This window comes from Toxotes jaculatrix, chromosome 13 (assembly GCF_017976425.1).
Source record: "Toxotes jaculatrix isolate fToxJac2 chromosome 13, fToxJac2.pri, whole genome shotgun sequence".
NCBI lineage: Eukaryota > Metazoa > Chordata > Actinopteri > Toxotidae > Toxotes > Toxotes jaculatrix.
Genome location: NC_054406.1, coordinates 1,913,322 through 1,935,761, shown reverse-complemented (window position 1 = coordinate 1,935,761; position 22,440 = coordinate 1,913,322). Strand labels below are relative to the sequence as shown.

Below are 22,440 nucleotides of genomic sequence, written 5' to 3'. Positions count from 1 at the left end.
TTGCCCCGACAACTTTCAATCCAACACCAATGACCTCCATTCATGGTGTTCGCCACAGCAAAGCTAAGGCCTGGAAGGACTGTCATTTGTCAAGGAATAACTTGGGCTCCTATCAAATATGGCCAGAGACGTCAGTCCTCTGAGTCTCATGCCTTTATCTGTGAGGCACCGACAGTGGGTTGGAGCCTCTCTGGGGTTTGTCCTCCCTTTCTTCCCCCTACGTTCTCTAATTTTCTACTACTTCCTGTCCTGTGCAGCAGCAGCAGGCAGTCTACCTGGCATAGAATATAGCTATGGCATCAGTCCCAAATTTGTTTGCACCCCCATTCCCCCAGAAGCAGACCCTAGCTGCTACTCCCCACCCAGTGTGCCCCATGGACCAAGCAGTAATGGCCACAGTAACAGTCACAGTGGCAGCAACTGGCGAAACATGATGTCAGACGAGGCCAAAGCCACCATCTTACATCTGCGAGAAAGCCTTGTGAGGCAGAAGGAGACCATCCTGGACCAGCGGGAGACCATCAGGGAGCTGACCGCCAAGCTCACCTTGTGCGAGGGCTTCGGCGGTCACCATAGCACTGGTCACCACGACAACCACCACGACAATCACCACGACAACCATCATGATACCCATCATGACAATCATCACGACAGCCACCATGACAACCATCATGACAACAACCACGATGACCACCACGGGCATCACGGCAGCCACCACGCGCCATCTTCGTCGCACCACGGGCCCTCGGCGTATCACAGCAATGATCACCACTACTCCCACGGCAGCCACAGATCAGACCCCCACCACAGGAAGGGCTCGTCATACAGCAAACACAGCTCCTTCTCTCCTGAACAGACAGGCAAAACCCTGCAGGCGCTGAAGGAGAGGCTCGAGAACTTGCAGGTGAGTTTTTTTTTTTTAATGTGAAACATTTATTGTAGCTTTAGTGTGAAGCTCTGATGCTTCAGGTGAAAAGGGTAAACTCTATGCACGTTCTGCACCAGATGAACATTTTAAAATGCTTAGTACTGTGTCTGCAAAGAAATGCTGAACAGTTTCCAGGGAGGCAGAAGCCTATCAAAGGTTTGACTTAATTGGGGTTATATCTTGCGTCACTGAGTGTCACAAGCTCAGCCGCCGAATCAGCTACCACAATGTCTACTGCCAAAATACTGTAAGAAGGATGTGTTTGGTGAAGACATTGGTAACCCATTGGATACTGTTTGTGTTCACTTCATTAAAAGGCCATTTTGTAATGCGTATAATAACATATTTCAAGTGTTAAATATTCAGATTCAGATTTTACATTTACATCTACTCATTTGGCAGAAGCTTATATCCAAAGTGATTTACAAATGAGGGACAACACTAAGCTTCAGTACAGTAGGAGGCCTTGAAGTAAGTATTAAGTACTAAATCTGTTCAATAAGACAAAGTGCAGGGACATCAGGTGAGGAAGCACACTGACAGGAAGTGCTAGTTAGGTATGTTAGGGCGTTAGACGTGTTAGGAGAGGAAGTGATCTCAGAGGAGATGAGATAGAGAGACGCTGCTGCTCTGATAACATCTGGTAGCTTCTTCCACCATCATCAAACCACAAACAAGGGCAGGACTAGGACTGCCCTGTGCCCAGGGGTGGCAACGGCAGACGACATTCCTTTATGGAACGCAGTGGCTGACAAGGACCATAAGACTGTATGATAAAGTTCAACTAAATGGTCTGCAGACACAGAAATCACTACAGGGGCAAACATCACCCACAAAGCTAATATCACAGCTGTTTCCCTGTTGTCTCATTTGGACGCTCATGTCCTGCCAGAGTTGTTCCGGCTGTCAGTGTCTATCCTTGATATCAGTGGCCAAGGCTGAGCTCAAACAGGAAGCTGCTCTAAGTTGATTAGCCCCCACCCCTGACCAAAAGCAATCCATGTTCAACCATCACATGGTGGAAAGAGACGAGCGCAGCTTAGAGGAGGACAGGGGTGTGAAGCCCGTCAGACCACCAGATCAAACTGGTGTTCCATGAACATTCATTTAAGGTTTATTCAGCGTGGTTAAACCCACTCTTTTCATTAGTGTACGATCACCTGAAACCCACGGGGCCTGCCACATTTCTACGGTAGCCCAGAACAAACAAAACAAACACTGGCTCCAGAGAGGGTCTTTTGCCTTTTCACTTTACCTGAAGGCCACCTCATGTTCTTCTGCATAGATTTGGTGATTTGTGGGTCATAAGATGTCCAAAAGTCTTTGGCGTAATCTTCTTTGAAAATTGAAAGTATTTTAATGTTTTGATGTTTTAGTGGCAACAGCTATGAAATCCAGGAATGCTGTTAAAACTCCAGTTGTATATAATCCAGACCAGTGGTTCCCAACCTCTCCATAAAATTATGTTAAATGTTTTAGGGTTTGTATTTTTGCTTTTCTTTTGTACTGGCAAGTTTTTGCTGCTCAAGTCTGTAAACATTACTGAAATTATCACAGAATGTTTAAAAATCCCTCTTTGTCTGATTAAAACATGCTTAAAGAGTCACGAAGCAAACACGTTTGGAACCACTGATCCAGATCTTTGAAAAGCTTTAACTTTTTAACCTGAACCTACAAAGTACCAAAGCAGTCTCTCTCTCAGAATTTAGATCTTTTCTAATTTGTAGGCACTGTGCACAGTATGTGATAGTAGGTGATACGCTTTCTAAACTCAGACAATACATGCAGTTCTACTGTCTCACTTGTGTTACAACATATTCGTGATGCAGTTGTCACATTGCGAGACTAAAACCCTGCTGCCCGCTGGTCTGCGAACGCCTTATTATCAGTGCAGGTGGTCTCACGCTATGCTCAGGGAAGGTGTTGCCAGAAATCCCCTTCGATCTCCCCTGAAGGTGTGAGACAAAACAGAAGCAGGGCCAGGATTTACCTTCCATCACTCCCTCCTCAAACAGGATGTCTATGCCACCAGCCCCTGGCCACGCGCCGAAGGGCGCTAGCAAGCCTCACCTTCAATTAGCTTCATCCTCCCTGACACGGCTATTAATCGTGGCGTGTGCTGGCAGGGAACAAAGCCGGATTTGCAGGTGAAGAAGACGAGGATGAGCGAGGGAGAGGATGGAGGAGGGCTTGAAGGGAGGGCCAGAAACTTTTCCACTGCAAATTTAAATGTCACTGTACATCTCTAAATTTGCTGCAGAGAATTTCTGACTCTTCTAAACTTCGAAACTAAGTCTGAGTACATACCAACTGTCAAGCTTAAAAGTGAATCATTAAAGTTCTGCTTTTATGTTTGTACACAACTGAACCAGCTCCATCCGCTGATGAAGACTGTGTGATGTTGTTGAAAGCTCCTGGCTTACTAGTGAAGTTAACAACGTTTTTGTTAAATTGACAGTTGTATTTGTTCAAAGTCTTCACTCAGTCCTTTTCTTTCAAATATTCTCATTATTTTTACTTTTCTGAAAAAACGCTTTCTAATTAATTTTATTGCCATATTAATGTATTTTTTTATTTCTCCATTGTAAATGAGAAGCCGTACCAGAGGCTCTGTGGGAAATACTGGGTATGATGATAAAAATATTCACACAGTGGGATTGGTCTACTTCATTGATTTAACACTACAGTCATGGTTGTTTAGGGTAGACTAAGGTTGATTTGGTGTTAAAAAATATATACTTGTGCCACATATATACACTGGCTATATCATAAAAACATGTGACCCAGACAAGCAGCAACACTGAGATTCAGCTAATGAATATCTATAACCCTCTGTTATCTATTATGTTTAAGTTTACACAGTCCCTATAAAGCAGAGTCTCTGACGGCTCCACTGAGGCTGTCAGAAATGATTTCCTCACATGTTGTGTGTCTGCAGGCCAGAAACTCCTCCAGCTCCTACTCCAGCTCCCTAAGAGAACTCCTCCAGCGGAAGATCAACGCCCTGGAAGAGCAGCTGCATAGCTACCACCGAGATCACCATGACTATGGTCACCATAACGACCACCACGGTGATCACCACGACGACCACCACGACGACCACCGCAGCAGCAGCCATTATGATGACCACCATGGCGACCATCATGATGAGCATCACGGCAACGGCCATCATGACAGCCACCATGACGACCACCATCGTACCGGTCACCATGACGGCCACCACGACAGCCGTCACAACCACCACTACAGCAGCCACCGGGACAACCATCACAGCGGTCAAAACAATCGCCATCAGAATCACCACTATGACCACCATTATGACTGGCACTACGGCCGGCATCACGGTCACCATGACGACCACCACAACGACCATCATGATGACCATCACAATGACCACCACGACGACCACTACGGCCACCACGACAGTGATCACCACGACTATCACCATGAACCTGGCCACCATGATGACCACCACGAGGACCACCACGAGGACCACCACGACAAGCACCACGGCAACGACCACCATGACAACCACCACAGCAACAGTCATCACCCACGGCGATTGCCTTTCAGCAGCAAGGAGACGAGTGTGCGGGGCGCCGGGCACAGCAAGCTGGAAACGGTGCTTAGCCAACTGCACCACGGCAACAACGACCATGGTACAAACACACACATACACACAAATTACAAATCGGCAATCGCATAACAGCTTTACTGAAAGAAAAAGGGTTACAGGTCAAACATCAGCAGGGGCATTTGGGGAACAGATAAAAGATGCTTGTCAATGTTTGAGACTGCTCTCCCGTAAGAAACGCACAGTTCACGTGCCATACAGATGAATGAGCCGAATCTAAACTCTCTGTCTCACCAGGAGACCACAAGAAGCTAAAGAGCCCGAGCGCTTTCCTGCTCGACTTCCCCATGAGGACCAACTACATGTATGCCAGGATGAAGCGGTCGGTGGTCAACGAGATCTTCGCCCTGACCGTCTGCCTGTGGCTGAAGGCAGGGGCAGGTCCTGGCCTCGGCACACCCTTCTCCTACGCCGTACCAGGGCAAGCCAACGAGCTGGTGCTCATCGAATGGGGCAGCAACCCCATGGAGCTGCTGATCAATGACAAGGTGAAAGCACCGCGGTGTATGACCCAAGTCCGTCGGTCACCATATCATGCCACAGAGCTTTTGCACAAATGTTGAGAAATCCAGATCTGGACACTAAAACTCGGTCGAAGTTTTTAAATAAGAACTTGTAAAGTTGACGCCGCTTTTCTTTGCGCCGTGGGCCCTGCTGCTTCTGGCTCAGGAAACACTGGTGTGTACTGTTTATTCAAGGATTAAAGACTCTGTGAAGTTCTTATAGAGGGATTTTCCAGTCATAATTGCTGCTTCTCTCAGCTTTAGGAGGCCAGTGTCCTCAGGTAATTATGCAATTCACACACATACACAGCCCGGAGTGTTACTAATCTCGTACACAGTGAGGTGTGATAGTCACAGCTCAGACTGACAGGAGAGCTTCACCTCACCAGCGGAGGTCGGAGAGAGGAGACGATAGTGACCTCAGACTCACTGGTGTCATCCGCAGAGTAAAGGGCCAACCACACTTTGGCTCACCGGCCGTTATTTCCACATATATTTCATTTACCTGTCACTAATATTAAAGCATTAAAAATGTAAAAGCTTAAAAGAAAAAGTAAAACACGGCGTAAACAAACTCACGTGACAACTTCTCTCTTTGTAGAGGTCATGGCACAGGATTCTTCCCGGAGGAGTTGAAAAAAAGCGACTTAGAGAATTTTGTACAGTTAAATTCATCTTGTGGTGTAAATCTCAGTGACAGTGACACTTTATTATTTAATGAGATATTAACCTGTAAACAGATTGTTGACATACAAATGACTCAGTTATTCTGTTACCCTCCTAATCTGCTGTTCTTTGAAAGGCTGATACCTTTTCTCCTTAACGGAAGACAGATGCTTGTCTTTTTCCCCTTCCTGCTCCGGTGCTGTGTGCAGCGAGCTCAGCGAGCAAATCAACAAAGCAATTAATCTGATTATCTAAAGTGATTGGCCTAATTGTCTGTAGGAGTGACATTATCAGGGGAAGTAAACTGTCATGTTTGTTTTCTTCTCGTCACACACTTGGCAGTCATCAAACTTATCAATGGCACAGTTAAAGGATCTTCAGAATGCAGTTTAATTTCAGTCTTTTTAATTAATTTTCTGGCGTCGATGAGGGTGAACAGAGTGGAGGTCCTCATGTTGCACCAGCTGCGAGCGCTTGCACGTGGAGCTGTCTGAAGCCATCATCCAGTAAACGTTTGTCGAGGAAATTTGCCTCCACGATGAAGAAGCCTGTTGCTTTTTCATTCCTGAGAAAACAAAGAAAAAGTTTCTGTGTGGATGGACGTGTTATTTAAATAAGTTCTGGAGTCTCAGTGGAATAGAAATCTTTTTTGTTTTTCTTACGTCTGTCTTTCTCTACCTGCTTGTCTTTCTCCACCTGGGCGTTTAGGCGGTGACATTGCCCATAACCATGACAGATGGGAAGTGGCATCATGTGTGTGTGACGTGGTCGACACGTGATGGTATCTGGGAGGCCTATCAGGATGGGGTGAAGAAAGGCTCAGGGCAAAACCTGTCAGCCTGGCATGCCATCAAACCGGGAGGGATCTTCGTCCTGGGGCAGGAGCAGGTAGGAGAGACAGTTTGCTACCTGACCAGAGCTGAGTGTGATGTATGTACAGCAATGTCTCCTGAAACACTTACAGTACCTTACAGCCTCCAAACCATAGAGGAGATCTTTGTGAACAAAAGAACAAACATCATTTATAGTTTTCTTTCAGACAAAACCGAAGGCCGTGATTGGCCTCTCGCCCGAAACCAGCATAAACTTAACCAGTTGGAAAGACGCCAAAAAAGTGTCCACGAGCTGGACTCTCACTAATATAACCTGTCACTAATATAATCTGTCAGGATGAACACAGGTCCAGTTACATTTGCCTGGGAAAAAATATCTGGATTGGATTAGCATGACTTTTTCATTGTGTTCAGTGACCCTCACTCTAGTACACCTGAAGACAGACTTTGTCCTAAAGGTAAATAATAGGAAGAGATAGGAAGGTTGTGACTTTACTATTCAAATGGATAGTAAGTCAAACAATGAGATCTCTCATTTGAGGTATTTAATATTCAGACCAGTGATTCATCGTTTCCAAAAACTCAGTCACCTTTTAGTCACTTGTCCATCTGTAAAGATCCAGTCCATCGATTCTTCTTTGCTCTCCGCAGGACACGATGGGGGGTCGCTTCGACGTTACTCAGTCCTTCATGGGAGAGCTGTCAGATCTTCAGTTCTGGTCCAGAGTCCTGACACCAAACGAGATCCACAGCCAGGCGACCTGCGGAGGCCACCTCATCGGCGACGTCATGTCCTGGTCGGAGGAGTCAGTGGAGCTCCACGGTGGACTCACCGAGTTCCCCTTTGAACCCTGCCACTAGGGACTGACGCTGGACCCTCACACACAGAGAGGAGGATCATCACTCACATGTAACCGGTGACATGCCTGAGGCTAAAATGGCTGACGAGTGGGGAAAAATATGATTTCGTGTTGGATTGAAGATGAGGGAATCATTTATTTCATTGCTTTCTCTGGTTTTTCATTATTTTGCTCTGCGGGAACTTTAATAAGCCAAGGTCAGCCATGGGCAACAGGCAGAGTGAGGAGTTATTTTGCTTTTTCTATATATTTTTTTTGCCATTCCTGTTCAGTCTTTCTGCCTTCTCCACCTACACACTCACTTCCTCGCTCTTACACTCTCAGCAGGATGACTTTGAAGGCTCCGAAGAGCGCAGGGCTTTGGATTTACCGGCTGTGTGGTCATGACTGCGGCTGCTCTCAGGGATCCGAAACACATAATAGGATTTCCTCCCATCAGAACAGGTCCAAAGGTTGCCCGTTGCCATTAGCTCGCCGGCTCCAGCTTGATTTATTCGGTTTGTGAGCAACATAAACATCACAGGAGGTGAAAGAGCAGCTAAAAAGCACAGGAACGATTACAGATCAAGCCAAGTTGAGACCTGCGACTCAGGTCACAACTTGGTGATCCGTACATGTTGCTGAAGTACTGACAATCAAATATCTGCTCATTATTTTGTGGAGACAAAGGAATAATGCTGTTGCTGGACTTTTTTTTTTTTTTTTTTTTTTATCATGCAGGTCAAATTTGGCACAGAGTTAGCACAACCTAATGATGGGATTTTGCACACTGAGATTTTGGGCAGACTTTTTTATGTTAGTATTTCATATTGAAAACTCTCTAACATGCTTTATTGTAGACATCATTTGTCATTTAGATGTCATTTGTGACATTCAGGACAAAAAATGTGATCCAGGTATTATCAGTGAATTACATTTTGTCAATGCAGGACTGAATGTGATGTTTTGAATTTTCTGTGTCTCTGTTTCTCTGTTCAGAAGTTAAACAGTAGTCAAACGTAAGAGCGCCACGGCTCAGTGTCAGACATGACACATGACAGCCACCTGACTGCATCGGTACAGGTTAACGTCCCTCAACGTGCCACCGCGGTAATACTGATATCTCCTCGGCAACTGGTGGCTTACAGCAGGATTTACCTGTGGACGACTGATCTGATCCAGCCTATTTCCGACCAGCTCAAACCACATGGCACAGGCAGACACACACGCACACACACACACACACACACACACACACTCGCACATGCTCAGAGAAGATAAAGAGGTGAAAAGAGACACTGCTGATGTCATGTCAACGGTTTGTAGCTGCACTTTCACATTTTTATAACAAAAGCGGTTTTTGTACATGTAAATTATATCAGATTAGATTGTTTTTAATTATTTAAAGGATTTATGATGATATTTCTCATTGTAAATAATTATATAGCACTTTCTCAACCCTCACAAAAACCTGTGTTTGTTTGTAAAGCACACCTTTGGAAGTAACTGTTTATCATTTGTTTATTTATAACCCTGTCCCCTCTGAGTTAAACTCAGACTCCATCCTGCGTTGAACTCTCTCTTTTGTTAGTAAAAAGAGGTATCTGTTGTTGCCATGGTGATAGAAAGTGTCTCTCAGCATCAGGACCACATCATCCCGACTGTGTCGCACTACAGCTGTAATGCCAAGATGAGCAGCACGTTGAAACCATGCTCCTGTTCTCCTCTCATGATAGTGGGCCAAATGCATGTCATATTTATTTCTTTGTCTGATATGTTTCTTCTGTCTTTCTTACTTAGACTTGGGTCCGTAGACCTACTTCTAATACCTAACTGTTAATTTGTAAGCTGAATGTTGACGTAAGACACGTGAAAGTAAGATAAAGCACTCTCTGCATGAAGACCTGCTTATCCTCGCCTTTGGTGTACATTTTAATCTCTTAGGTTTTCTGTTATGATTATTCTTGTGTCTTTTTGCCTGTAAATATACGAAGTATCACAGTGTGTTCAGTCAACTTTCCTTCCCTCATGTGTGAGCCAAAACTATAAACTGAATTATAAAACTTGAAAGAGGAAAAAAAAAAATGCACTATAAACGCTGTCAAATATTTGTAAATAGGCCTGTCAGGATTTTGAATAAAACTATTTAAAATATTTTATGAATTCAAACTGGATTGCAAACTCTTTTCTTTGAACACTTTGCGCTGTACTGTATATCCATATTCTGTTGTTGTGTGACTGATGTCGTGTTTCAAATACTAATTCAACATTAGAGTTTCGTTTGAAGTGATGTATGTATGGGATCTTTTGATCAAGGCGCCATAACAGTGAAGAAAAACACAACAGACGAATGCATTAAGTGGATTTTTGTGGAGTAAAAGCACTTCCCATGTTTTTAGGCAGTTTCACATCAAAATCTATTACTTGCATGGTCAATGTCAAGTGGGTTCAAGAAGACTGTTGAGTTTTATTCATTTCATTAGTTAATAATTTCATTAATTAGCTGCTTTTTGCTCTTTGAGAGTCCATTAGCTTTGATTAAAAACAACTGAAGAGATAATTTAATATTGGGAATAAAAGACATCAATAAAAATTGGTTGAGAGGTTTGTAAGTGCCACTTAACACACAATTAAAATGAATTTTATTTGTTGAGTACAGAGCATCAAAATGACATTTGTAAACTCAACGTCAACATTTTTTTTTTTTCCAGAAACAGTTTCCCAGCCGAGGCTGATCTACAAACCTTCCTGCATGGAGGCGGAACAACACTTCAACCGAAACTATCATCACGGCAGGATTCTATCAGAGGTGAGTGGGAACATACGCTCTCAGCACAACAAGCTTATTGATATGAAAGTTTATATGTTAGATTCAGTGTAATGCAGACTAATGCAGACACAACCGTACAGTCAAAACTCAGCATCAGCCTGATAAAGGATAAGGATTTCCTCTGATGTGTGTGAGTGTTGCTGTGTCGTCTCTCTGGTTCAGTCAGTACAGACGGCTGCCTCATCACTTCTCTCTGCATTCTTCAGAAACAGATGTAACCAGCGCTACATTAAGATTATCAGCTTTGAAAAGGCAAGAGTGTTGTTCTGTTTTATTACTGAGATTTTAGATACACACACGACTTGTTGGTAAGATCGCTTCATTGTTGGTTTTGGTCTTTTCATCATTTTTGGCAAAAAGAAAAATGCAGAATAAGACCAGACTTATGCTTAAAGAATCCCTGGTCTTTAGAATAACGCTGAAGCTAAACCTTGATGACGTCTTGGTCTTTGCCTTGAAAACCATCCCCAGTTTTCTTCACCGTCGCCGCGTCAGAAATGAGGACATCAGTCTTTTCACGTCTTATTTTAGAATGAATCTCTTTATGTGAAGCTTTTCAGTGAGGCTTAACTCTTTATGTTTCCTCTGAATGGTCTCATCATTTTATTTTTTTACTTCTGTCAGTCTGCTTTGTTTTCTCCCCGACGCATCATCTATTATCCTGTAACCATGGAAACAGATGTATGGACATTGTGATGTATGTTTTATGTCCTTCTGGTGTGTGTTTGTGTGTGTGTGTGTGTGTGTTTCAGATCACCTTGGTGTTCCAGTCACAGTCGACCCTGCAGGAAACCAAACTAAGAGATCTGACAAACAGACTGGAGAATTAGCTTTAATTTTTTTTTTTTTTTAGATTTTCTTTGATCGTTTCTATATTTGCTGAACAAACAAAAGAAAAAAGAATCCCATAAAAGTAGAACAGGTGATTATCAGTCGCGCTGTGCAACTCGCAGCTCATCTGCAGATTAAACACAAAGAAACATCTACAAAAACCACTTGACCCAGCAGTGCTGATCTGCATCTGAATTTTAGAAAACAGCTTTTGAATTTAATCATTCATGCATGACAGGGAAAAAACTGTCATATTGGGAAGTAATCAAAATTGATGTAGACGTGGCATTGCTGCTGTGAAAAGGTCATCTGGAGCTTTAAGCAGCTTTAAACAAACTTGGAGGATAAATTATTTCCACCATGTCCCTTTCTTTGTCTTTCACAACGAGCCAGTACCGCTGCATGGCGCTGGGGGGCGCTGTGGTCACAGCCAGAACAGAGGATGAGCAGGTGAAAACACACACACACACACACACACACACACACTCACCGTTTCTGCTCTGTCCTCCCATTTTATTTGTTCATTAAACACACTGATAAATTTTCTTTCCACATTTCATTCATTAAGTCATAGTAAGTGTGTTTATCTTCCATTATTCAGAGAACATCCCTGGAAACTGAACACTGCTGCCTCCTTCTCTCAGTGTGTTTATATGTCTAATGAGGAACTTTATTGACGATATATTCTGTATCTGTCCAGCTGTAAACATTTGCTCTTCCTGAAATATCATCTGTTGGGACACAGATTTCAACACGCACAAACACACACACACACACACACACTCATACACACACCGTCAGAGAGAAAAGTTAAGAATAGATTTAAGACCTCAATGAAATATGGAGACATCTGCAGGAGCAGTCGCTGCCTGAGGTCATCCGAGGTTTTGTCTTTCACGGTTTTACTGCACATGTATCACAGTTTATTCTCTTTATGTTTTTTTCCAAGCTGAGATTTAGGGAGGAAAAAAAATCTCAATTCTGCTGAAGAAAAAGGGAAAGAATTTCAGACATTTGAGAAAAGGCCCAGAATCACACTCACACTGGTTTGGCCTAAAGGAGCAGCGGTGCTGACGGCGGCTGGCAGCGGAGCGACGGCTCCTCAATGGAGAAGAGACCACAGTGAGTAATGACAGTCAGGAGGAGGAGGAGGAGGAGGAGGGTGGTTAAACACGGACAAGTGAGGCTCCTGAGGTGACGAGCCACCAGGCGCTGATCTCTATTTCTGAAGCTCGTGACAGTTCCATCACATGTTGCTGGTTCACCACCAGTGTGGAAACATGAGAAGAGTGATTCCATGTGAAGATGTTAAATTGTATGAGACCCTGACTGATTTTTTTAAGCTTGCTTCTCTAACCTTTGGTGTGATCACTTAAATTAAAAAAAAAAAAAAAAAAAAAAAAAGCAGTGGGTTAGTTGAGGCCCCTTGTGGAGTTTCAGATGTTTCAGATGCTTTTAGCAGCTTGACCAAAGAAATTTTCCCTCCGAACATCTCAGGTGGTTTCTTAAAATAACTGTTTGAGGTCCCAAAAGGTAAAATTATACGATATTTTACAAAAATAAAAAATAACTTATAAAATGTAAAAGTATCTACAACAGTAAAATGCTGTTGATGCCTTAGTTGTAACAATTCAATAATGTTTTCTTTAATAATCAGTCAGAGCTGCCCTTCTACACTATTGGTACATTTGGCTGATATTAATATATTTTTGCAATTTTACTAGGTGGGATTTTGAATTCAGGAACTTTTACTTATGACTGAGTCTATAAAAGTAAAAAAAAAAAAAAAAAAAAAAAAAAAGAGAGAGAGAATGTAAATACTTCTCCCATCACTGTTCTCGACGTGTCTTTCCGTGTGAGGTTGCACCTGCTCCACATGTCCACCAGGTGCCAGTGTTCCCCTTTCAAACGTTACCTGCAGGGCCACAGCCGCTTCCTGATGTGACTTGAGAGTGAGCAGAACTTCAGAACAAAGGATGCAGGTGGTTTTTGTGTGGAAGGTTTTTCATATGAACACTGTTCTCTCTGCTTCTGCTTTGAAATGTGTGTGTCTGATCACTTCAACACACATCACTCACCGTGGGACCCTCATGCTAAAATTTAGCCGGTACAACATGGGTTGTTTAACCCTGAATCTTTGTCACAGTTGATTAAAATGCTTGGCATCCAATCAATCAATGAGATTGATCTGAATAATACAAAAAGTTGTTCAGATGTGGATAAAAAATTTAAACATTCATGAATAATAAAATAGTATATCTGTAATGCAATATTCATTAATGTGCAATAACCCATACTTTCTTGAACTGTGCACCTTACCCCCCTGTATTTTGTTTTTTTAACTCTCTCTTCATATTGTTGTATAGCTTTTATTTGATATATTTTCCACTGCACTTATTTAATCTTATTTTATTTTATTTTATTCTATTCTATGTTGTATATTTATACATGTTGCACTGAAGAAGGAGATGCTTTTCATCTCGTACATGTAAAAGATGTACAATGACAATAAAAGGCATTCTATTCTATTCTGTATTCTATTCTAAAAGTTTGAACAAAGTGTTTATCACCAAAGTACAGTACTTTTTATCTAAAAGCGTGAAATGCTGCACTTTACAGATGATAAATAACTGTCAAACATCAGGCTACTACATAAGTGCAGTAGCTTCTGGCTCTTTAGTCGCTAAATGCTGCACTTTTACTTCATGGATGACAGGTTTCCTCTAAAAGTATCTAAAACAATGCTAATGCTAATGCTTGGAGATTCACTCAAGCTTATTCATGTCTGATTGTCGTTTACTCATTTACACTCTCTCCAATCTGTTCAGTTTAATTTGTCAATATCAATATCAGATCAAAAACATGAGGGACATTCAGTGCCACTGTATAGCTGCATGCTTCATTTATACACCAGACAGACAGAAGACAGATGAGATTGTAATTATCTAATTTATTTTTGTTCAATTCAATTCAATTTTATGTATATAGCGCATTTCACAATATAAATTGTCTCAGAGCGCTTTACAAAGACCCAGAGCCTGACCCCAGAGCAAGCACTTAAGGCGACAGTGGCAAGGAAAACTCCCTTTGAACAGGAAGAAACCTTGAGCAGAACCTGGCTCAGATGGGGGACCCTCCTGCCGATGGCCGGGCTGGGTGAAAGGAGGAAGATAGGACAGCTAGGAAAGGAGGAGAAGGACATGCAGCATAGTACAAATTATTATTATATTGGGGATTTTTTTGATTGTGGGAGAAACCGGAGCACCCGGAGAAAACCCAGCGGGTTCGAATCTGGAACCCTTGTACTGTGAGGTGACAGTGCTAAGCACTGCATCACCATGCTGCACTTTTTTTTTTTTTTTTTTTTTTTTTTTTTTGTGGGAGAAACCGGAGTACCCGGAGAAAACCCAGCTTTTTTTTTTTTTTATATTAAAAGTCATTTGCAGATCCTGCTGATGACTCGACCCACAGATGAGAAGAAACTGGAGACAGCACTTTTCTCTTGTTTTGGTTGTGTAAGATGATGTTTGAGAGAAGAGACGATGTATTTCTCTGTTTCTGGTCCATCTAATTTCAGGTAAACCAGAGTCGACTGTCCATTGCCAAACTTCTCACACAGGTCCTTGAAAATGGGCTTGTCAGGTTTTTTCAAAGCGTTTTGGGTCTCATGAAAACGTGTGTCCTTGATCTCTGGCCATGTTTTTTCAAGCAGATGTTCAACGATAGCCTCGGCTTGTGTCAATGTAACTTTCACCTTGGCTTTACTGAATGACCTTGAGACGAGCTTCCTCAGGACTTTCCTGACAAACATTTTTCTTTCTTTCTCTTCATCCTTCAAAAGTTTGGAATCTGTCTCTGAAGCAGAGGGCTGTGTTTCAGAAAAGTCATTGCTCTTCACACCAAGAATCACCTGGGTACTGTGAATCGCAGCCTGAGTGTTCAGCCACCAGCTCATCAGTCCCAGGCAACTCTGCACGTGGTTCCGTATTTCAGTGTACACCTTAGGATTAGGCCGGAAAATGGTATATCTGGGCAGCCTGCCAGCTCTGATGTGAGTGTAGAGGATGTCACACATTCTCTGTGTAAATCTCAGAACTTTTCCACTGGAAAAGTGTTTCAGTCTCCAAAATACATCGAAATCAGTTTCATCTGTTTCTTTTTCTTCCATGATTATGTCCAGGAGAAGGTCAATTTCAGCCATGAGTGCCTGCGTTGACTTTCTGCTTTCAATTGTGGAGTTGCACTTGAATTTGCTTTGTAGTTGTGCCACTGTGCAATAGATTGCTGCTTTGATAAACTGCTTTGCTAGAATTGTGTCTATCAAGCTCCCTATTTGCTTCAGATATATTTTGTTCTGGCACTGGGCAGCTTCTTCTGATTCTGCAGCATCTGTGTTGTCCGAATTCTTCAGGAGTTTTTGAAGTAACTGCGTAATTTGATTTACAGTCATTTCTATCTCCGTAGAAGATGCAAGTTCCAGCACTTTATACTGCGTGACGGGCAAATTCTTCAGAAGAGGCCCTGTGATTTCATTCACCTTGTTGCAGATTAGTTTTCTCACAGTTTCATAGATCTTTGAAAAAGATTGAAAGTTGTTTGCTTTCTGAGATCTGATGGGTGAGAAATCTTCCTGCAGGAGTTGTATGTATGAGTATCTGGAGACGACCTGGTTGTCTGTCTTCTTGTGTGGTACAGTTTCATCACACGTCTTGGTCTGGCTTGTTTGTAAAATTTTGCAGGCATGACCAACCATAGCATTCAGTCTACAGGGTGGCGTGACATGAAATGGATCAGGGGTTGTAGAGGGCTCACCTCTGGAGAGGGTGTTAACAGTTTCTACAACCTCTTTGACAATCATGTCCTTTAAGGGTTCTAAAAGGTGACACGTATCTTCGGCCTCAAGTTTCAGAAAGTCACTGAGAAACTCGCTAAAGTTCTCGGTGAATTTGTCGATCATTCCGTTTTCGGTCTTGAGGGGAGTCAGCATGGATTCTGAGGCAATTCTTATGATTTCCAAAAACATCTCTGCTAACAGAGTCTTTGCCTCGTCGGGAACATGTGTTTCTGGCAGCATGCACTGTTCCTTCTTAATGTTCTCCAAAAAAGACGCCATCGGTGAATGAACATCATCCACCGGGACAGCCGGTGTCTCACCGGACTGTGGTGCGTTTGTCATGTTCTTTGCCATTACTCTGGTTTTACGATTCAGGTTTTGAGAATCTTTGGCTCAGTATTCGCGTGCAGGTCTGATAACTCTCGCTGCAGTAGAAATGAGGAGCATCGCCACGCGCAGGCCTTTTTAAAGCGGTCGACGTGACGTCGTATCAAAGGAGTTGTAGTGCGTGACGTCACATGTAAGCTTTGAGACGAAGCGGCCGAATGCCCCGGCAACCGTTGCTATGCACCGGGGTGCTGCTGTGGCCGATTTGTCCTTTTTCGGAGGACTCAGCTGGACAAGGGCAAGTCAGGCCGAGACGTGGACCAGGGTTAGACGTGTGTCACCACAGAGATGCACAGCAGTGGATCAAGTATGGCGTCAGTGAGGGTTCGTGGTTAAAGTTAGCATAACTTTGGCATAGGTTAAAAAACAAAAAGGTCGCGTGTACTTTAATGCATCACCATGTTAAAATGAATTAGAATTTTAGCTAGCTCCACTGATCCTCATTCAGTACACCACCTGTCACCATCCAGCTGTCCACGCTACGTCCACCAACAAACGTGTGCGTTGAGTGGGGCGTGCGGAGGCTCGTCCGGGCGCGGTGTCTGAAGCCTCCGAGCAGCGGAAGAGCAGACAAGCTGAATTGGAGCCGATTGTGAGGGACATCGCGGTGCGTATCACGGAGTAAGTCGCAACAGAAAACAGCAAACATAGGTGGTTTTACTCCCCCCACCATACCATTACGATCCCAAAAGCGGATTATGAAGAAAAATGAAAAATATTGACAAGGCTGGATTATTAAAGTGGGGAACTGCCTCAGTTAATGGAGGCCGTGGGACCATCTGGCAAGTTGATCAAGTCATAAGTTTAAAGTGCAGTTCGAGGGCAGGTAAAGTGCAGGTGTGTGTGTTTCTGTGTTTTATTACTCAGCTGTGGAATCTTAATTCAAACGGACGTGTTTGATTATCAGAGCGAGCTTTGCATAAAGCTGCTGAGGCGCCAGTATTTCCATATTCACATACATGTACAGCCAACGCTAACCAGAGGAACTCTCTTTTCTCGCGGTGCTTGGAGAAACAGCTTAAGCAGAGCTGTTATACATTATTGTAGTAATTACTAAAACAAAACCTTCATGCCTGTTGATCCTTCGTTGGGTGAAACCATGGGGGTGAATAATGGATCGGCTCTGCTGGAACGACAGAAACGGGAGACATCTACAGACAAAAGTAAAGTATTTTTCTATTTTGCAAAACATTTCTTGGTGAAATTACATGTAAGCATTAAATTTACAGTGTTGTAGTTTTGATTTTAAGATAAATTATAACAAATTTGTACTGTATATTAGAATCACTAATGCATTCTGGTGCAACAACACCACTGCCTGGTAAATAGAAGGGTTTCCTGCTGGACTGTTGGAGTTGCGTTGGCCTAACGTGTGCGTTGCTGTGTCGTTTCTCAGGCTGGTTCAGTCAGTACAGACAGCTGGCTCATTACTTCTCTCTGCTCTGCTTCCTGCTCACCATCGTCACGCTGCTCCTGACTCTCTGCTGTGAGTACTTCATGATAGTTTGACTTTACTGACCTGCTAATGGGAACAGGTGCAGTCAACAGGAGTCCACAGGTTCAGGACTCATGGAAAAATATCTCATTGATTAATAAATATTTTTAAAATAATTTTATGTTTTTATTTTCTTTTTTCTTTAATTGTAATTATGGAATTTCAAAGCTGAGCAAAGTAAATTTATTTATATGGCCAAATTGTAACTGTGTAAAATAGTTAATTATGACCTATGAACATGTCCTCTGAATGGGCTCATCATTTTATTTTTTTTACCTCTGCCAGTTTGCTTTGTTTTCTCCCTAATTCATCATTTATTATCCTGTAACCGTGGAGACGGGTGATCGGACATTGTGTATGTATGTTTTATGTCTTTTTGGTGTGTGTGTGTGTGTTTGATACCACAGTGGTTCAAGTCACCTTTGTGTTCCAGTCACAGTCGACCCTGCAGGAAACCAAACTGAGAGATCTGACAAACAGACTGGAGAAGCTCAACCAGTCGTATCACCTGCTGTTCTCCCAGTATCCTGCTCTGAACCAGTACTGCCCCATCAGCAACACCACCACTGGTGGTGAGTACTCTGTGTGTGTGTGTGTGCTCTTGCACTTAAATGTAATGAGGACAGTTTTAGTTTTTGATCTTTTTAGGGGGAGGACATTTCCGAGGCAGTTTGAGGGTAACACCCAGGTTTAGGTTTACTGTTAGAATCAGGTTTAGGTCCTGGTTAAGGTTATGGTCAGAGGCAGTGCTTCCCAATTTCTTTTTCAGATTTTCCTCTAGTCATTGTTGTTTTTCTTGTGAATTTCTGGATAATTCAAAGATTTTCAGATCTTCTGTATTAAGACAGTTTTTTTTATACTTCAACTGAGAATTGACTCATGCTTCGTATTTCTTTTTTTGTTGGCATTTCTGATTAAAACAAACTTGGAGGATAAATTATTTCCACCATGTCCCTTTCTTTCTCTTTCACAACTCAGAGCGAGAGTGCAGACCATGTCCGGCCGGGTGGACGCCTCAGGGAGAGAAATGTTTCTTATTCAGTCAGGACAGAACTGACTGGATCAGAAGCCAGTACCGCTGCATGGCACTGGGGGGCGCTGTGGTCGCAGTCAGAACAGAGGATGAGCAGGTGAACCTTCTTCTCTGAGTGTGTGTTTATGTGTCTAATGAGGAACTTTATTGACAATGTATTCTGCATTTGTTTCATCACTGTTTAACTGCACATGTACCACAGTTTATTTTCTTGGTGCGGGAGGAAATCACAAACTGTACTACTTCAGAAGAAGGGGCAAAAAAATGATGACACCTTTTGACAAATTGATGATGACATGACGTGTTTCTCAGCTGTTTCTATGGAAAAAGGCCCTGAGTCTGAGTCAGGGAGACTCGTACTGGCTCGGCCTGAGGAGCAGTGGTGCTGATGGGGGCTGGCAGTGGAGCGATGGCTCCTCAGCGGAGAAGAGGCCACAGTGAGTATGAAAACAGGCTGGAAGAGGGGGAGGATGAAGAGGGTTGATCAGGTGACACAGCAGACACTGATCTCTACTCCTGAAACTTGTAGGAGTTTGGTGACACGTTCCTGGATGATGAGCGATAACCAAGAAATTTACTTCTAAGTCTTTATTTTTGGAAATGTAAAAGACTGTTTTACAATAAATAAATAAACAAAAAAAAACACACAATCAGATAGGCATTTTCATTATCATTTTGTATGAACTAATTGGAGGAGCTTCTAATTTTGTGATGTATTTTCTTCTTTTTCCCTCTGCAGGTTTTGGGAGCGTGAGCCTGACAGAGCAGCAGACAGCAGGGAGCTGTGTGGTCGACTCACCCCTGGAGACAACTACAGGAAGAGCTGGTTCACCTCCAGATGCTCCAACCAGCTGAGGAGGATCTGTGAGAGGAGACAAGCTACTCTACAGTGAGAGGAGGGGATACAGGGAGTTCAATCAAAGGAAGCAAACCAAATAATTAGTGTTAAATAATCAAAATGACTTTTGATTTAAATGTATTAACTGTAGCAATAAAACATTTTACTCACTGAAGTAAAACGTATTTATTTCATGTTGTGTTTTTTTTTTTTTTCCCAAAGCTGAATTCTAGCTCCACTGATCCTCATTCAGCACACCACCTGTGAGCACTCAGTTCAGTTTTTTGCCAGCTCACATTTCTCTTCACGGAGTTCACTTTTTCTTAGCTCATCACACAAACAATACAGCAAGCCCCTGCCTGCAATCCCCACACCTCTCAGCTGTCATGAACAGTTTTCAGTCAAACTCAAGCACCACCAAACCTCTGTGTATTTCCAGTCTATTTTTCCATTAACCATTCCATTAACATACTGTTGTAAAAACTGTTCAAAATTCTGTTCGAAACCTAAAACATAACACAGAATCACTGTAAATCTGACAGGGATTTGCAGCATTCAGCCGCATCTAAAAAGAAATTAACAAATAAAATTGAATAAAGTTCCTAATTGGACTGAGTGTCTTTTTTATTCCTTGATGAAAGGGATCAGGTGAGGATGAATCCAGGACATTATATTGACATATGGGCAGATGTGGTGTTTCACTGATTGCACCTGCTCCACGTGTCCAGCAGGTGACAGTGTTCATTTTCAAATACTACCTGTAGCGTGGTGTCTGTTTCCCGACATGCCCCGCGAGTGAGCGGCCTTTCAAACTGAAGGACACAGAGCTGAGGACAGAGCAGGGATGTTTGTGTGAAAGGTTTTTAAAATAAAAGAGTATCATACCTTCTGCTTCATTTCCACGCTTTTAAATTATTGTCTTTAAATCGTTTACATCTGTCGTCCGTGTGTTGATCTCTGGTATGTTAGATATAAAAAAGCTTCCATTAAATCCTAATGAGGCAGGTGACCGGGTTTATTTACCTTTCTTCGTCTGATGAACGTCTGCTGCATTTTTATATAAACCATCGTTAATTTTATTCTTTAAAAACGGCTAATTTTTAGCTGATTACCAAGGGGGGAGTTGTAGGTTTCAGCAGTGAGGATCGCTTCTAAAAGCTGCAGTTCCTCGGCTGCCGCTGGGGGCTGGCTCCAGAAGTGAGCAATTCTCCATTAACCCCCATGTTAAAATAGCCAACTTTACAGTCTAAAATTGGGGGGGGGGGGTTGAATTTTTTTGTACCACAATCGTTTTAGTCTTATTTAGGCTTAAAATACTTAAGCGGGTGGGCGGGTGGTTACGTTGAGTGACAGCCCTATAGACAGGCACCGGCAGTTAGCTCTTTACTAAAGCATCGGCTGGGCTAGGCGGCTACATCCAGAGGCCTCCGGCTTCCTCCAGCGGCTGACAGGGGCTGCAGTGTCCGTGTTTGTTTGCCAATGTTCGCATAGGTCGTTGTGACAGTATGGCTTGTTGTAGTGTACACTGTACTAACCGACCGTCGAAGGAGTCTGTGCTGCAGTTTTTTCGGTAAGTACATTTCTCACTATTTTACCTGGATGTTTGCGCTAATTAGCATGTATTAGCATGGGTTAGCATATTTAGCCGCTAGCTTATGACTTCATTGCCGATTTCTGGTCGCTGCTGATACAGATAGAGGAGCAGCTAATGTTAGGAACGCTGCTGCGGTGTGTTCCGTGCTCTCAGAGTCCGTTTATTGTGTGAATACTAGGCTACAATTTTATTTCGTCTCATTTTTCTGTTTAAAAAGTCCGACATTGCATGGACAGAGCAGCTCCGTCAGTCAGCGGCTGCTGTTGTTTGTGTGCTGCTGTAACTGTAAGTGTATAGTGGATGGAGGCAGCGGTGAAAACCGGTAAATATTAAATATTGGTGGAAAAAAAAAATCACTGCACCTGAATATCTTAGAGTTTTGATCTTGTGATTGAACAAAAACAAAATATCTGAAGACTGATTAACAGTGATTTTTTTAAAAAAATTTATTAAACAAACAAAAATAGATCCGCAGATTAATCGATATGAAAACAATCATTAGTTGCAGCCCTCGTTCAGTGTGATCACATGGTCTTGGTCCTTTGCAGCTGAAGATTCTGTATCTCACTCACAGTTTACCTGTTATTTGTGATCCATCAGGGGGTTATTTAATCTGTCTGTGTGTTTCTTAGCATGAGACTGATAATGGGCCGTTTTTTGTTTCCCCTCGTGCTGAAACCAACCTGAACTTTTAGCCAAAGCTGATGAAGGATGCAGGTAACATCTGCCTCAGTGTCCCTTTGCTTCACTTTTGATGAAAGAGAAAACAACCAGCTCTCCTGAGAGGTATGGAAGTATACTGAAAAATAACATTCAAATGCTGGATAATTGAACTCTATTCTATTTTTGTTCTTGTTCTTGTTTGGTTCTGTTTCTTACATATTACTGTAGGAACTGGCTCTTAATTTTTGTAATGATGTAACAAGATCAAAGTAAGGGATGAAATCAAGGATTGATGTTTGAAAACAAACAGTATATGTATGTTGGAAAAGCTTGTAAAAAAATTAAAGTCACTTTAATTAATAAACAACTGTTGTTTAAACAGGAAAAAAACAGAGATTGATAAAACAGTCTCACCACAAGGTTCAATTTGGAAACAGTTTCATATAAATATTTCTGGCTGAGACGAAGTTTTGCAGTTTCAAAGTTTTTGGAAACAGGCAGGAAAATGCAGAAATCATTGCATAATCAGTTT

General features: G+C 42.6%; 2 protein-coding genes across 2 annotated transcripts; both read left to right on the top strand.

Moving 5' to 3' along the window:
- Positions 1 to 118: 118 nt before the first annotated feature.
- si:dkey-14o18.2 (neuronal pentraxin-2) lies at positions 119 to 7,425 on the top strand. The gene is made up of 6 exons (XM_041053725.1): positions 119 to 904; positions 3,867 to 3,978; positions 4,258 to 4,587; positions 4,803 to 5,050; positions 6,440 to 6,619; positions 7,216 to 7,425. The coding sequence occupies exons 1-6, from the start codon at positions 119 to 121 to the stop codon at positions 7,423 to 7,425; spliced, it is 1,866 nt and encodes a 621-aa protein (XP_040909659.1).
- A 9,954-nt stretch (positions 7,426 to 17,379) lies between these two features.
- LOC121192323 (lactose-binding lectin l-2-like) lies at positions 17,380 to 19,735 on the top strand. The gene is made up of 6 exons (XM_041053960.1): positions 17,380 to 17,448; positions 17,682 to 17,771; positions 18,188 to 18,352; positions 18,759 to 18,910; positions 19,126 to 19,250; positions 19,553 to 19,735. The coding sequence occupies exons 1-6, from the start codon at positions 17,385 to 17,387 to the stop codon at positions 19,704 to 19,706; spliced, it is 750 nt and encodes a 249-aa protein (XP_040909894.1). The 5' UTR covers positions 17,380 to 17,384; the 3' UTR covers positions 19,707 to 19,735.
- Positions 19,736 to 22,440: the final 2,705 nt, after the last annotated feature.

Bases quoted from the DNA above. Each gene is read 5' to 3' on its own strand.
- si:dkey-14o18.2 (XM_041053725.1), top strand. From the start codon at position 119: ATGGCCAGAGACGTCAGTCCTCTGAGTCTCATGCCTTTATCTGTGAGG. The intron at 905-3,866 runs GTGAGTTTTTTT...GTGTGTCTGCAG, and splicing joins AGAGGCTCGAGAACTTGCAG to GCCAGAAACTCCTCCAGCTC. The intron at 5,051-6,439 runs GTGAAAGCACCG...CTGGGCGTTTAG, and splicing joins AGCTGCTGATCAATGACAAG to GCGGTGACATTGCCCATAAC.
- LOC121192323 (XM_041053960.1), top strand. From the start codon at position 17,385: ATGGGGGTGAATAATGGATCGGCTCTGCTGGAACGACAGAAACGGGAG. The intron at 17,772-18,187 runs GTGAGTACTTCA...TTGATACCACAG, and splicing joins GCTGCTCCTGACTCTCTGCT to TGGTTCAAGTCACCTTTGTG. The intron at 18,911-19,125 runs GTGAACCTTCTT...CGTGTTTCTCAG, and splicing joins TCAGAACAGAGGATGAGCAG to CTGTTTCTATGGAAAAAGGC.